The 15,617-nt window shown below is 35.1% G+C and overlaps 2 protein-coding genes and 1 pseudogene across 2 annotated transcripts; 2 read left to right on the top strand and 1 right to left on the bottom strand.

Moving 5' to 3' along the window:
- Positions 1-704: 704 nt before the first annotated feature.
- LOC132185759 (AP2-like ethylene-responsive transcription factor At1g16060) lies at positions 705-2,646 on the top strand (annotated as a pseudogene).
- A 1,230-nt stretch (positions 2,647-3,876) lies between these two features.
- LOC132184461 (proteinaceous RNase P 1, chloroplastic/mitochondrial-like) lies at positions 3,877-10,017 on the bottom strand (the record flags this gene model as incomplete). The annotated part of the gene is given in 6 exon segments (XM_059598102.1): positions 3,877-3,983; positions 4,111-4,179; positions 7,532-7,652; positions 7,958-8,139; positions 8,243-8,332; positions 8,803-10,017. Coding segments are annotated over 6 exon segments (1,736 nt in total), but the record flags the coding sequence as incomplete, so codon positions are not given.
- Positions 10,018-13,229: 3,212 nt separating this feature from the next.
- Positions 13,230-15,137, top strand: LOC132185484 (uncharacterized). Its single transcript, XM_059599250.1, has one exon. It carries the CDS (start codon positions 13,230-13,232, stop codon positions 15,135-15,137), a length of 1,908 nt encoding a protein of 635 aa, XP_059455233.1.
- The last annotated feature ends 480 nt before the right edge of the window (positions 15,138-15,617 follow it).

Raw genomic sequence — 15,617 nt, 5'->3', positions numbered from 1 at the left:
AAAAATAAAAACAAAGGGAGGGCAACCCAAATAACAGCCTCAAAGCTACTAGATCGAAATAAGTGTTGTAAAACCTAAAACTATTGGGAATTGGTCAAATAAATAACTCGGTGCATTAAAAGAACTAGGGTCGCCACATAAGGCAGTAATCCTAAGCAAAGTTTCGTAAAGGGAACTACTTATGAAGCAACAGCTAGAGAAGATGGAGAGACGCTCCAGAGCAACAGAACAAGAACCGAAAGAGGCTGAATCTCACGAGGAGATGGTGAAAATATCTTCAGGAGCTTCTTAATTTCTCTTAAAGCAAGATAGAGAAGTGAATGTATACATAATGCTACTATTCACATATATTTTATACCAACTGACGTGACGTATTTTAAGTAATATGAAAAATTACTTAAAATACGTCACATCAGTCAAAATGAATATGGTTTAATTAGCCTACAAATGAGAAGGCTAGATATATGATTTAGAATTCAATATGATTGAAACAGCACATAGCACAAAGCAAAGGTTGAGGACAAGAGAAAAAGGCCATATGAGCCGGTTAAAGACGGTCACAAACTAGCTACTTTGCCGGCTATCTTAATTTGCCAGCCCATTCTCTTCTAATTAACTCCATTATTTTTTCCTTTCCTCCCTTCACTCCTTTATAAGCCTTCTCATTTCCATGACTCAGTCATTTCTCTTCATATTTTTATCTCATGGCGAAATCATCACAGAAAAACAATGCAAACAGCAACACTGATAATAACACTGAGAAAAAGGTGAAACGAACAAGAAGAAGTGTCCCAAGAGACTCTCCTCCTCAACGTAGCTCAATCTATCGAGGGGTCACTAGGTTCATAACTCTTAATTTTTTTTATATATTTTCTTTATAATTAATTTCCTTTTTGTTATATACTCTTGTGATCGATTGTTTCAGGCATCGATGGGCAGGAAGATATGAAGCTCATTTATGGGATAAGAACTGTTGGAATGAATCCCAGAACAAGAAAGGAAGACAAGGTTAATATATATAAATTTTCTAATATGTTTTAATTAATTTATACTAATAAAATTTATTATTATTATTATTGATATCGGTTCTTAATTTATTTTCCTTTTGTGGGTGATTATTGGGATCTTATTCAAATGCATGCAGTCTATCTTGGTATGTATTGATCACTTTTTTTTTTTTTTTTTATTAATTTTTTTTAACATTTTAGTTATGGTTTTATTGGTTTTTTTTTTTTTTTTGTAATTATTTTGAGGGGTGGATTTTCAGGTGCCTATGATGATGAGGAAGCAGCAGCACATGCTTATGACGTAGCAGCACTGAAATATTGGGGTCCAGAAACCATTCTTAACTTTCTGGTAAATTATTTTGTTTCTTTGATATTTGATTGTTGATTTGTTTCAATAATATTGTTCAGATAATCCTATATATATATTAACAATATTAACAATTAATTAATTGCAGTTATCAACATACCAAACAGAACTGAAAGAAATGGAGGGTCAATCAAGAGAAGAATATATTGGATCATTGAGAAGGTATATATATATATATACGTTCAATTTTGAGAAAATTAAAATCATTGGAATTGATGTAAAATGTTGAACTTAATTGCAGGAAAAGCAGTGGTTTCTCTCGAGGTGTTTCGAGATATAGAGGTGTTGCAAGGTAACTAATTATCCAAATTCCAATTGCTTTTTGTGCAATTTCTGTTAGTGAAAATTTATTTTAATTTCATTTACCTCACAATATATATATATATATAAACCCTTGACTATGAAAAGCTAAATTGCAATATTTTATGACATATTGAGTAGACTTCATCACAATGGAAGATGGGAAGCTCGAATTGGGAGAGTGTTTGGAAACAAGTATCTCTATCTTGGGACATATGGTATATATATCTCCTTTTCCTCTAATTTCCATTACTCAAATCAACTTTTATTTAATTAATTAAAAATAAAACATTATTTTCTCAAAGTTTAAACATAAAATTAATGGGTTTGCATTAAATCTTATTTTTATATCATATATTTTCTTGAAAATATGCTTAATTAATTAATCATCTTGGCTTTTGCAGCTACCCAAGAAGAAGCTGCCACTGCATATGATATGGCAGCCGTAGAGTACCGTGGACTCAATGCAGTCACCAACTTTGATCTCAGCCGTTATATCAAATGGCTAAAACCCAATAATCATATCAACAATATTGATGATAATCCCGCCGGCCAACATAACCCTATTAATGCCAATACTAATTTAACCTCAAACCTAACGAACAAGAAATCAAATTAAGTTTCTTCCAAAACCAACAAACGTACTTAAGCTCGGGAGAAACCTTACTGACCGATCAGCCGCGGCCACCAGCGAATGCCACATCAGCCCTAGGGCTTCTTCTTCAGTCATCGAAGTTTAGAGAAATGATGGAAATGACATCTGTTGCTGACTTAGATGATCATCCAATTATATCAACGACTTCGGAGTCTAATCAGCTGCCACAATGCACTTTCCTTGATGACGTACAAACATACTTTGAGTGTGAGGAGATCGATTCTAGTATTTATGGTGAAGGAGATGATCATCATAATATCTTTGGTGAGCTCAACTCCTTTGTGCCTCCAATATTTCACTGTGATTTTGATGCTTAGAGGAAGATGTTCACGGAATGGCTTGAACTACGGCATGCACTCAAGAGCTTAAAAGTAAAAAAATAAAAATAAAAAATAAAAAAAAACAATTCCTTAAATTGATTTTCCACTTCTCATTACTTGAGGAGTAGGCTAACTATATCATTTGGTTCATTCCTTGTAGATGTAAAGAGAAATAAACGTTTATTTCTCGTCATTCTTTCTATCAAGAGTAATGCTATTTTTTACATTCATTTATCACATTCATTTTATATCTACTAAAGTGATATGTTTTCTGTGACTTTCTTATAATTTTTTTGAAGTATTTGACATAAGAAGTCACTTATATATAATATGAGTATAAAGAGTAGCATTACTCTTTTATCAATCAAGAAAAAACTCAAGTTTTCTTTGTTTCTCTCATTGTCTCGTCCCATCCATATCTTTTTTTCTTCTTACTTGTAGCATTGGATAGAGAAATCTTTACACATAAATATGAATGTCAAATGTATCAAAATATTTTGTTTCCATACTTTTCAGTTTCATAAAGCGCACAAAATTTCTTTCAGCTACCTCTAATTAACCTGCTACAATGCAGAAGTAGAAAGATCCTTGCCGTTCAATTTATTGGGACAGGAAGGGGGATTCATCCAACACACCCTTGCACATCAATACACCACATATATATATATATATATATATATATACCTTCGTCATGGTAATCTGCAATAATATTCTTCTAACACTTATGCACCGACCGGCAGCATTGCTTTATGTACAAAAACCCCTTTTCTTTTTCCTTTTTGGCAAGGATAAATTTTACTAAAATAATCCAAAATTACATAGGAAACAATAGGGTGTGCATCAGAGTTGGCAGAGAAAAAATTTTCTCACTTACAATCAAAATATCTAATTCATTTGGAACAAAACCACCAATCAAAATATCTTCTTGTTGTAACTTATTGTTGCTATTTGGCAAAAAGTATATATACCATTGAATAGGTAAATTATTTGATAATGAAATAAAATACAAGACTCAACAAGATCACAAAATCAATATTAGCTTGGTAAAGTTTTTTAGTTTTTTAGTTTTTTTTTTTTATTTATTTTTTAAAAAAAGAAGGTAAAAATTGATAATTAATTTGGTGGAAGTGGCGTTTGAAAGAGGTGTTTGTATGTAGGATCCTCGAAAGTCTTGTCTCTCTTCTCATGCATGGGCATACATGCAAGGATAAATGTCTTCATAGATGAGATGATGATGATGCATCCTTGGCTCTAGTGGCACACAACCACAGCCTTGGGGTCTCAAGATCATCACCTGTGGTCGTTGGAACATGCCAACTACCCTTTTCTGACTCCTGTGTTTACATTAACCAACATTAATTAAGTTCAATAACAAACCCCATATAAGAAGTAAAATGTTGTCTTTATTCTTAATAATCAGTTTAAATAAGCGATTAGCAAGCAGAAGGTTCATCATCTTACCTGAATAACAATTGAATAAGGGGGAGGCATGTGGAGAGCTGCCCCGCGGTGTGAAAACGACAGTCGAACCTGCAAATTATCAACAGAGAAACAAGTTTCAATTTCTGGAAAAAAAAAAATATTCCAACATAATGACAAACTCATTCTGGGAAACTTGATTTATGTCGGCCAAAACCTTGCCGGTCAGTTTAAATTGTAGTTACTCACCAGAAGATACCTTGTGGACTCTTAGTAAAACTATTTACTCAAGAATTTAAGGGACTGAAGTATTACATTTCTATGGCGAAATTTACAGATCATAGAGGATATTGGAAAAGAGCAACATACATATATAACACACTGGTTTCTAAGATTTTCAAAATGCATGCTTCCCAAAGCGACATTCAAATTCTCAGAGAAAAGATTTATGCAGGACCCTTAATAAAAAGAATAGGGCTTGTAGACTCCCAACTAGATCAGAAGTCCTAGTCCAAATCACAGTTTATATTACTAAGCCCAAAATAATAAGTTCATAGTTTGGGCAAACACACTTTTTTTAAAAATAATAATAATAATAAGTAATTCATTTCAATGATAAGTGTAGAGGGATGCAACCCTAATACACAAAATGCAAATAAAGAGAGTCGTCCTTAAAGGCTAAAAGAAGAACAAAAACCCACAAATTCAGAGAAGTAAGAAAAATGAGAAATATTATACGCCCATTCTCTGAATGAGAAATATTATATTACCACACTCATTCATCTTTTAAGTTTAAAACCCAAGGACACATAATGCTTAAGACTACTAGTATGCTAACACTCATAAACAATGAGAAAATGGTACATGAAACGTCTCTTAGACATCCAGATAACCCCTTAAATTATATGACACAAGGTTTCAAACTATGTTGACCTTCCACATGAACTACAACTTCTCTTCCCTTGCTGAATTAAACAACCACCAGGAATTGCAACAATCCACACCCTACCCCAACCCTAACTCTCTGCCCCAGGCCTGCCATAAAACCCTGCACAGGTGCCAATATGAAATTATAGACGAGATTACACAGAAACACTTTGAAACCATCCTTCCCTGCCCAAAAATGATTGTCCAAACTCTCAAGTGAGAAAATCAGGAACAGTAGGTTGACTTTAAGTAAATGGAAAATACATTATAGTAGGGACAGGCTTTATATAGAATTCAACCCCACCCAACCCCCACTTAGAATTAATGGATCACAAAGAAACAAGTAGCCCCAATAGCTCAACCCATTTGTGTCTCTAACAATACTTGATCTTATATTGGAGATCTAATAATGCCCCCCCGGTAGTACTCCAATATATCGTTGATGGTAAAACAATCAATTCAATGCAAAATCTTACAAAAGAAATAGTTATATAAGCAGTGTACATAAGAAAAGTTAGTACACCATAATGCTCAGAACCCAAGCAAATAAATACGGTAGGAACAAGCAAAGCAGATTAGTGCCACGCGGTGAAGATGAACATACATACAATGAGAAAGGTCATTAAAGGCATTTAGCCTTCTCTTTAACTTTTGAAAAAGTATATCCATATTCCTGTTATTACGAGGGTATATTACATCTGTCTACATCTTCTATCACCCAGGATTAAAGAACTCCTATAAGCAAGACAAATCTCATCTCCTCCCCTAACTAACCAGGATCAACAATGATGTTTCAAAGTTTTTAAATTATACAAGTACCACATATTTCAGTTCGCTTCAGCTCAAGAATTCATAACTGGACTTATCACTTGTTGACAACTCCACTTGGTTAAAACAAAAAATGATCCAGCCCTTTTCCACCCTTCTTTTTATTTGAACTTGAAAACAAGAACCAAAGTACTCTGAGAGAAATTTGAGTTAACAATGTCTAGAAACACCAATAAAGTAAGTGCCAAATACACCAGAAGAGGGTGAAGGAGAAGCGGCTGAGATCTCTTGTAGATGTACAGGGGAAATGAGCCAAAAATATTGCTTCATTAGCAAATGACAATGCCTTAGATGTCTTTTTCATTTTTAGGTAGAAGAGAAAATCATCCACAATGAGACCTGTTTTGAGAAAGAGAGATAGAGTTGCTGGCAGGAGGAAAAGATAGACGTGTAAAAATTAGAGAAGATATTTTGAAGAAAGCTCATCTTTCTGCGAACTAGAAGAGACCAATACCCTATTAAATTGAAGAAAATTACTGTCTTCTAGTCCGATATTATTTAATACAGAAGAGAAAACAGGTAGAGAAGATGCGGAAAGGTAATAAACTGATATAACGTTGGGGGAGAAGAGAAAAAAGAAAGGTCTGGACTTTTGTCCTTTATATGGACACCTTTGATGGTTAAATATGCAGAAAAGGTAGGACTATGTCCAACAAAAGGTGCTGTTAACCCTGTTGTTTTCTATGGTTATTAAATTGAATTTATGAGTCAGGTTCAAGTTATTTCTGACATAACTATTTCTAGATTACACCAAATTAAATTGGATTAATGTTTTGATATTTCCACCGGTTGATTAACTGTTCTCTTTGTACTTAACATGCATAACAGCTTTCATATTGATTGGATGACATTTACCATCTAATCCATGCATTCACTTTTCTTTTTTTGTAGTGTTTTAAACAATAAAACATAAAATTGCACCTTCTATAGATGAGATAGTTTTTAATCTCCAATCATCTTGATATTTTGCATGCATAAAAGATATGGGTGACAAAGTGATCAAATAGGGGATTTGTCAAAATGCTGATTTCAACTGGAGGTTGATGACCATAGGCTAATAACCATAGAAAGTGCAAAGTTCACAAGCTTCAAATTGTGCCACACCACTTCAGCCACAGGCTCATTTCTTAAATGAGCTAAATTTAGGCTCGAGTGGATTCATTACATGAGCCAAGCTGAGATGCATCCAAGCACAAGCAGCTCACGAGAGGCTCAGCTCATTTGCAATACACCACTTCAGCCACAGGCTCATTTCTTAAATGAGCTAAATTTAGGCTCGAGTGGATTCATTACATGAGCCAAGCTGAGATGCATCCAAGCACAAGCAGCTCACGAGAGGCTCAGCTCATTTGCAGCCCCATTCTAAAAATGCATGTTCATTTTTGAAAATCATCTTTTTAACTTATAATATATATATATATAAACATGATTATCTAAAAAAGAATGTTCTTCTCTTGCCTTGTGTATTTCAGAAAATATTGGACAAGTAAACTAAAAAGCAGGCATCTTTCCATCATAAAATTATTCTTTATCTTTTTCTTAACAAAATGGAGAGATGCATTAAAACCTGCACCAACCATGGATAGGAAGTTGGATAAAATATAATCAATCACTGCCTTAGTTAGGCTTGCACATGAATGTTTCTGTACAGAAGAGTCTCTTAGATTCGGGCAAAACTATATGTAATCAAATGCAAATAGGGATGTACCTGATGCTTTTCCTTCCATCTTGGAAAAAAGCTAGTACCTAGCAGTTGGAACAAGTGGTCCCTCATCTCATCATTTGTCACCAGTAAACACTTACAACTGACAGCAGCATATAACCAGTACCTGTAAAAAACCATGGAACAAATTTTTTAAACAACTTAAACTCATATGGTCATAATCAAGCTACAAATTTGCAGCAGATTTTAATTTTACTATGATTTTCAAAATTAAATAAGAGCTCCTTTAATGAAAATCAAAGATCAAGTCCAGCAGGGTTAGTCAAAGAGAATTTTTGTGCATAACATGAAAAACGAAAGAAAGAAATGTGTTGAGACAACATTCATGCACAAAACATTTATATTTTGTTGGCCACCACAAATCTAACCCATTTATATTTCAATCTAATGAACATATGCATGCAAACTTACCAATCATCATTTGAACCAGGAGGAGTAGCATAAAGTGCACCAGACTTTTTCCAAGTCTCTAACAAAATCTTGTTATTGGGATGCTGAGCAGGACCGCCAGTTACACGATTTTTATGCAAGATAATAAGGGGCAATCTGTTCGAAGGACTCATTTGACGTAGTTGTTTTACAATAGTATTAAGCTACAACCAAAAGGAATCAATAAGCACCCAATTCATATATTTTGCTTTGAAGGACTCAAAAGATAGAGAGTACCATAAAGCTTATTATAAGCATCCCATTCACCTGGAAAAAGTTGAAACTATGTTGGTTGATAAGACCCACATTGGCACCATCTACAACTGCCTCAAATGGACCATGTTGCTGAAGCCAATCCTGAATGAGGTCACCTTCTAAATCAATCAAGATGCCACTGACGATCATTCTATGTATTTACTTTCGAGCATACAGAAGTAGCAAAGTTCTGGAATAGCTCATATAAGAGAAGAGAATACACTAATATATGCACATGAAGTAACTCAAAAACTAGAAAAAAAGTTAAAATAGCAATATGCAAGACGCAAAAACTTTCCTGGTTCCAGAACCATAGCATATGGAACAAACCTTCAAAAATTAAAAAGCACGTCGGAGATTAACAAGTAAGGCCCTGTTTGGGTGTGCATTTTAGACTAAAAATTCCGTTTGAAGAATAAAGTATCGTTTGGAAAAAAAAATTGAAAGCATTTTTAAGTTTCAAAAGCCTGACTTTTGAAAAAACTTAAAAATAAAAATTTTGCCAAAAACCTTTTTTTTACTTAAAATTTATCGAACAGAGTCTCAAAAATGTTCCAAGACATTATTCGTACCTGGAACCGAACAAAATCAGCCCTAACCTCCCTTTTGCAAGCCAAGTTGGTTAATGAGGAAGCAAAATTTTGGGTCTCCTTAGGCTCAATATCAATACAAACAAGCTTGGCGCCGCACGAACCACAAACGCCGGTCTCATCCATGCGAGTCCTGGTCAGCCTCCAATCCCCACTGCCCAGCCACCCTTGGCCATGCCACCCTCCACCTCCCCTCACAATTCCCTCCCTCACCTTACTCACATCCCAAGCTTCCTCCCCCACTTTTGCTGCCTCTTCACATTTAAACCAACCCTCAACAATCCCAGCAGTTGTCTCCGAGACCTGCCTCACCGTGGCCCGCAACCGGTGCATTATCTCATACACCTTGTCTGCCCTCCTCGCATCAACGCTAACTTTGAGAATGGCAGAAAGTTCAGCCTCCTCAGCCACAACCCCTGACGCAACCATGTCCGCGTCGACTGCATAAGCTCTATCCGCCAGCCCCTTCTCGCAGAACCCAAACAAAGCCGGCCCATAAGACCTCAACCTGGGCGCGATACCAAACCCCTTCATTTGCTGAACCAAATCCAAAGCCATTTCTGGGTCTTCCCTAGCAGCAGCCAATCTCGCAGCGCTCGTAAAAGTGGCCTCATTGGGAACGATATTCTCTGTCACCATCTGCCGAAAGATCTCGAAACCCTTCTCCAAACCCAAAACCCCATCCGAAGAAGAGCACAAATAAAGCAACACATTGTAGTGGTGTTGGCTGAGCGGGACCCCATTTCCCCGCGCCTCTTCGTAAAGGCGCAGCGCTTCAGCCACGTCCCCGTTCTTCGAACAAATGTCTAGCTTATGCCTAAGCACTCCCTCCGGCGATTCACGCCTTGCTTTTTTCCTGGCTCTACTGGAAAGGGTTGTATCGGCAGGCAATGAAGCGGAGGAACCGTGAATCGGTTGAGTGGCGGCGGCCGTGAGAGTGGAGAGGTGCATCTTGTTGACGGACAAGCAAGGGAAACATTCATTGCTGGGTAAGGGTTTGGGGAACAAACGGGGGGATGTGTGATAGCAGAGAGGCGGGCGGCGGGTGTTGCAGCTGGGTACAAGTGGGAATTTGATGAAGAAGAAGGAGAAAAGAGAAGAGGGTCGGGCGAGTGAGGGTACAACTACAAGTGAGCGACTGCGTAGCATCACGGTCGGCTGTCGCTCACAAAAAGTACCAAATCCTGCAATTTGTGATGCGATTCTCCATTTAATTACCATGTGCCAGACAGAAGAACATAAAAATAGAAACCAAAAAAAAAAAAAAAAATCGATTTTTAAAAAAGGAAAATGTGTTTTATTTCCTATACCGTTCTTTCAAACATTCTCTCGTTTATTAAAATTAAAAAGTAATTTGTGTAATAATTTGTTCATATTTTTTTTATATTCTTTTATAAATTTAACATATCAATTATTATATTTATAGAATCTACATAGATTTTGTGTGGGGTCCATATAAGTCCGTAAAAAGAAATGCTAGAGGTCAATATGTTTGGCTCATATTCTCTTACAATTATTAGATTTGTGAATTTTTATGGACCCCACAAATCTAATAGTTAATCTATTGAATTTGTAGGAGAATATGGGTCATTGCATTTTTTTTTCCATAAATTTAATAATTAATTTGTAAGATGAGATTAGAGAAATATAGGAAAAATATTGACATAAATTATTTCTCTAAAAAAAAAAAAAAAATTTCATAATCTCCACAAGATTATAGATATTCCTTTGAGATAATTCTCTCCACGCTTCCGCTCTTCTTTCACAAATTTTATATTTTATTACAAAGCTCTACACATGACTTCGCATTTCATGGGATGGGAGGCTTAATTAACAAGATTTACAGGTACAAATCAAAAACATTTATGACTAAAAAAAACCTAAAGTTCTGTTGTGTTTCCCTGATGGAGATATACTAAAACTGTGTTCCAAGTTAAGCATCCCAATTGAATAGAAAACATCACCAATAACCAGTTAAGCAAAGGATATATCATTAAGAATTATTAACTTTCTTCCTTTTGGTTATTTAATTCACATTTTCTATGTACAGGCATCCACCATTGGTGCTAAAGAAGAAACTTTCAATCAAACACCTTGCAAATGAAGCAAGGGTGCACCAATATTGGCTGAAGGAATCCATTTGAAAGTTAACCTCAATTCAATTCTTGCATATATATATATATATACATTATGTTTCCTGGTTGCTGCAATGTAAACACTTTAACTACGTACAACACATTCTGTCTTGCTGGATTCAGGAACTCAGCGGCTAATTAAGGTTGGTGCATTTGTGTTTGGGATTAATGCAAAATATAATTTATATAACTTCTTTTTCTTATTCCTGTTACTATTATTGCTATCATTTTTCACTTAATTAACTGCTTTGTCAATATCACCAGCAAGCTAGTGATATTACTAATATTTTAATTCAAACTTTTAAAATAAATGATAATTTAACACTTTCAAGCGTGAAGGTGTTTTTTATTTGCTGCTTCAGTGGTCATTGTTTGAATCGGTCCATGTAAGAGATTTTTCCCGGGAACACCAAAGAGAAAGGACTAAGAAAGAAATTGAAGCTTGAAATTTACAAATATAATGAATTTATATAATTTAGTGGGGATAGGGAATCATTTTTATTTTTTCACTATTTGAATGAAACTGGCAATGTAGTTATGCATGTCTTTTCCCCTTCCTGGCCTCTTTTCTTCTTGACTGTTTCAATTTGTTCTTATTTATATTAATTAAATGATTAAATTTTTTTTAATTTTTTTATCAAATTAAAATTTTGAGATACTTAATGGTTAATAAGTAAAAGAAAAAAGAAAAGTATGAAAAGTATTAATTCTTACATATGAATGTAAGATAGTATTTTTTTTGTTTGAATTGTACTTTTCTCTCTACATTTTGAGTAATTCTAGAAGTCCTTGTGTCCCTCTTGAGTCCCTTTAAGAATGATGTGGTTATTAAAATTATCATTAAGCTTATGATTGATTATTATTAAATTTTGATCATTCTTAAATGGACTCAAGAGAGACATAAGAGAGACTTATAACATTACTCCAACATTTTAGATGCTTTTCATATATAAGTTGACTGCTGAATTCTTTTGTGGAATGTTATTTTTGGAAATAAAAGCTATAAATTAACATTTTTCAGGTAAAAGGAATTGAAGCTAGATATCATCGACGCTCTAAGGTACACTTGATATTTTTATTTTTCTGTTTGCTTTTTCTTAATTAAATATTTTTGTTATGTATGCTCCTATTTTTTAAGCAAAATCTCATGACGTCAAATTTCATTATAAACAGTTTATGATAAGAAACTTGATAATATTCATTTCTTGTGTTTATGCTGTTGGTAGGGACTAGGGAGGGGTTGGGGTGTTGATATATATATATATAATATTGAGACCCCAAACAATATTGAGAGAGGGTGACTAGGTGATGTCCAATAGTCACTACCAATTAAAAATTCACAACCACACATAATATCACCAAAATGAAGTAAAGCAATAAAAAGATTAAACATAATCATTTTGCTGACGAAATGGAAAGCTTTTGAAGAACTTTTTAAAAGTAAAACTACCATTGGCCAATCAAATCTATAATATTTATCCACTATAAAAGAATCAAATTACTTACAAATATATCACTTATACTTACAAAACTTTTGAAGTAGCCTAAATTGTACCCAATAAATTACATGTTTGTATCTACCTCTTTAACTACAAACTTCTAATCAATTCTTCTAACGAGTCTCCTTTTGTAACTCGGAACTTTGATGGCTAAAGGCTTTTAGGAATATGTGTAGAAGTAACGAGTCTCTATTTTTAAGGCAGTGTTTGAATGAGTAATTTTCTTTTCTTTTTTTTTTTTCTTTTTTTTTCTATTTTTTGGTTCATCTAATAATAGGTAAGTTTCTTGTTAAGATGGAGCTAGGGTTTCAATTTGTCCATTTTTGTTTAAACGAGCTTTGACCAACATTCCAACCAAGTGAATCTAGAATATTTTATGCTTTGAAATAGGCCATTCGATCCCTTGGGACCACCATTCCAATTAAGTAATTTGGCCTCTAAGCTCGTGTTCTCTATACAAATCTTTCATTCGAATGCCCAACAGCTGAGACTCCAACTGAACTATTCAAACCATCAAGATTTTGTATTCCACATCAAGTCCCGTCTTAACTTAACAAAAATTAGACTTACACCAATTTGTTTTGATACATAATTTTGCCAACACAAAACCTAACAGATGCCATGTTTAATTACAACTTATTCCAAAAGCTTGAACTGGTAAAAAATGGTTGATTTAATTATTTAATTAATATTCAACCTGAAATTGTACGTGATGAAATGATATATTACACTAAGAAAGTCTGCTAATCTTTTAGTAGCATTCACAAAAGGAGAAATGGTGCACTTAGACCCCGTGCCAAGACAACTAAAGAGCCTATGGGATGAATGGGGAATCGACATGCTAGTTTTGGTGAGCTTTACTTTGCAAACTGTCCTCGCTCTTTGTGGCAACCGTAGAAGATACATACCAGGATTTTGGATAAGATTCATAGTTTGGTCTACCTACTTGCTCACCGGATCTGTCGCAAAGGTTATCATAGGCAAGCTCAGTGCGATCGAAATCAGGGACACTAAGCAACACAACGTCCCTAGGGCACTAGAGGCATTGTTGGCACCTTTACTTTTAGTGCAACTTGGAAACCCAGATGCCATTACTGCCTACTCAATAGAAGATAATAAATTGGGATTGAGACAACTACTTAACCTAATATTCCAAGTGGGTATTGTAGTTTCTATCCTCATTAAGTGTTGGACTAGTACGCTGATCTCATTTTTATACTTGCCAACGTTTTTGGCCGGGATAATCAAGTATGGAGAGCTAGCATGGGCTCTCAAGTCAGCACTGAGGAACTCTGGTTTAACCACAGAGGAAATTATCAAAGAAGCAAATGTTCCTACTTTATTCCAAAAGCTACCAAGGGACATTCCTGGTTTGGAATTGATCGTAAAGGCCTATTATCGCTTTGATTGCTTCAAACCTCACCTAGAGAATTGGTTTTATAAGCCCTTTCATGAATCTCTTCCATGGATGTCAATTGATGCATATTCGGCGGAGGACAAGTTCAAAATCATAGATGCTGAACTTGGCTTCATGTATGATGTGCTTTATACAAAGGCACCTATTATATATACACGGACAGGTTGCATTCTACGTATCATCAGTTTCTTCAGTTTAGCATTTACTTTGTGTGGATTCACAATCCTATTCAAGAAGAAAGACATTTTACAACATTGGGATGCCGGCTATACCTTTTTTGTGCTAATTATAACTATTATTCTAGAGGTTTATCAAATCATACTAATACCTTTCTCAGATTGGGCAATAATCCAGATGATTAAGCACCATAATATGCCGTTTATGATGCAATGTTTGCAATTTCTTGGCCCAAAGGCATGCAAGTGGAAGAGGTGGTCCAATTCGTTGGGACAATTCAATTTGTTGAGCTTTTGTCTTCACGACAAGCAGTTAAAGTTAAGTAGAATCATCAAGTTTCGTGGCAAGGACATGGAGTTCAGAAAGATTATGAATAGGAAGCGAGTGGAGTTGCCCAAATTATTGAAAGAAGTGATAGTGCAAGAGTTGAAAGAGGTGGATCAAGTGAGAGACCAAAGGCCCATCACCCAAAGAGGTCAATGGGCACTTGAAAGGCATGGATGCCTCAACCAGTTTAAATGGAGTGTCAAAAGGAACTTCGACAAGAGCATTACCATATGGCATATTGCAACAGACATTTGTTATGATTCAGATATTGTTCTATACTCTACTGCAAACTCCTATGTAGAAATGAGCAAACTTTTGTCAAACTATATGATGTATCTTCTTGCCTTGCGACCTCACATGTTATGCACCACTACAGCGGATGTAATATTCCATCACTCCTACACTAAACTGATGAAGTTCTTAAGAACTGGACCATCAATAATAAGAGATGAACACAAAGCCTGTAGGATTTTGAGAACTGAAGAACTTGTAGAGGAATCGAACTTTGATAGAAATAAGGAAAGCATCGTCACATCTAATTGGCACGTGCTTCAGGATGCGCAAAAACTTGCTAGGAGTCTGATGGGTATGGAGAACAAATGGCACATCATAAGTAGTGTTTGGGTGGAGATGTTGTGTTATGCAGCAAACAATTGCCCGATGGATTACCATGCAGAGCAATTGAGGCGAGGTGGGGGGTTGATCACTCATGTCTGGCTTCTCCTTGCTCACAAGACAGAGAAGTTCTATACCAGTGACTAATTCTTTTTTTCTTTTTTCTTTTTTTCATTTTTTGAGGTGTTTTACATATTATGTGTGTGAATCACTCAATGAGATTGTATCCAATAAATGTCTCTTACATGTAGGAGGATGTGGGTTTGAGACATATATATGTAGTTTAATTATGATTGTAATAAATTATCTATGTTTGTATATTATGGAAATTCATCTTGTTTTTTGATTGTTCAATTTCCTATTATGATTAAATTCTCAAATTTAATTGTTTAGTTAAGATTTTAGTAGTGCTAGCAGGAGAGGGGTGTATGAAGACCATCATTTCTAACCTGCAAACGACTGTACTGTCTAGAGAAGGGTGCAATGAAGCCTCGTATGAAGACATTGCGGTAGAGGTCGAGGGTATCCTCATTTTCACAACAAAACAGAGGATAAATTATTGAGAACTTCAATTCAAACTTAGGCTCTGTTTACTTCAACGTAAAATGGTTTCCAAAAAATAATTTC

The sequence above is a fragment of the Corylus avellana genome, chromosome ca6 (assembly GCF_901000735.1).
Source record: "Corylus avellana chromosome ca6, CavTom2PMs-1.0".
NCBI lineage: Eukaryota > Viridiplantae > Streptophyta > Magnoliopsida > Fagales > Betulaceae > Corylus > Corylus avellana.
This window is presented reverse-complemented; position numbering and strand designations above follow the sequence as displayed.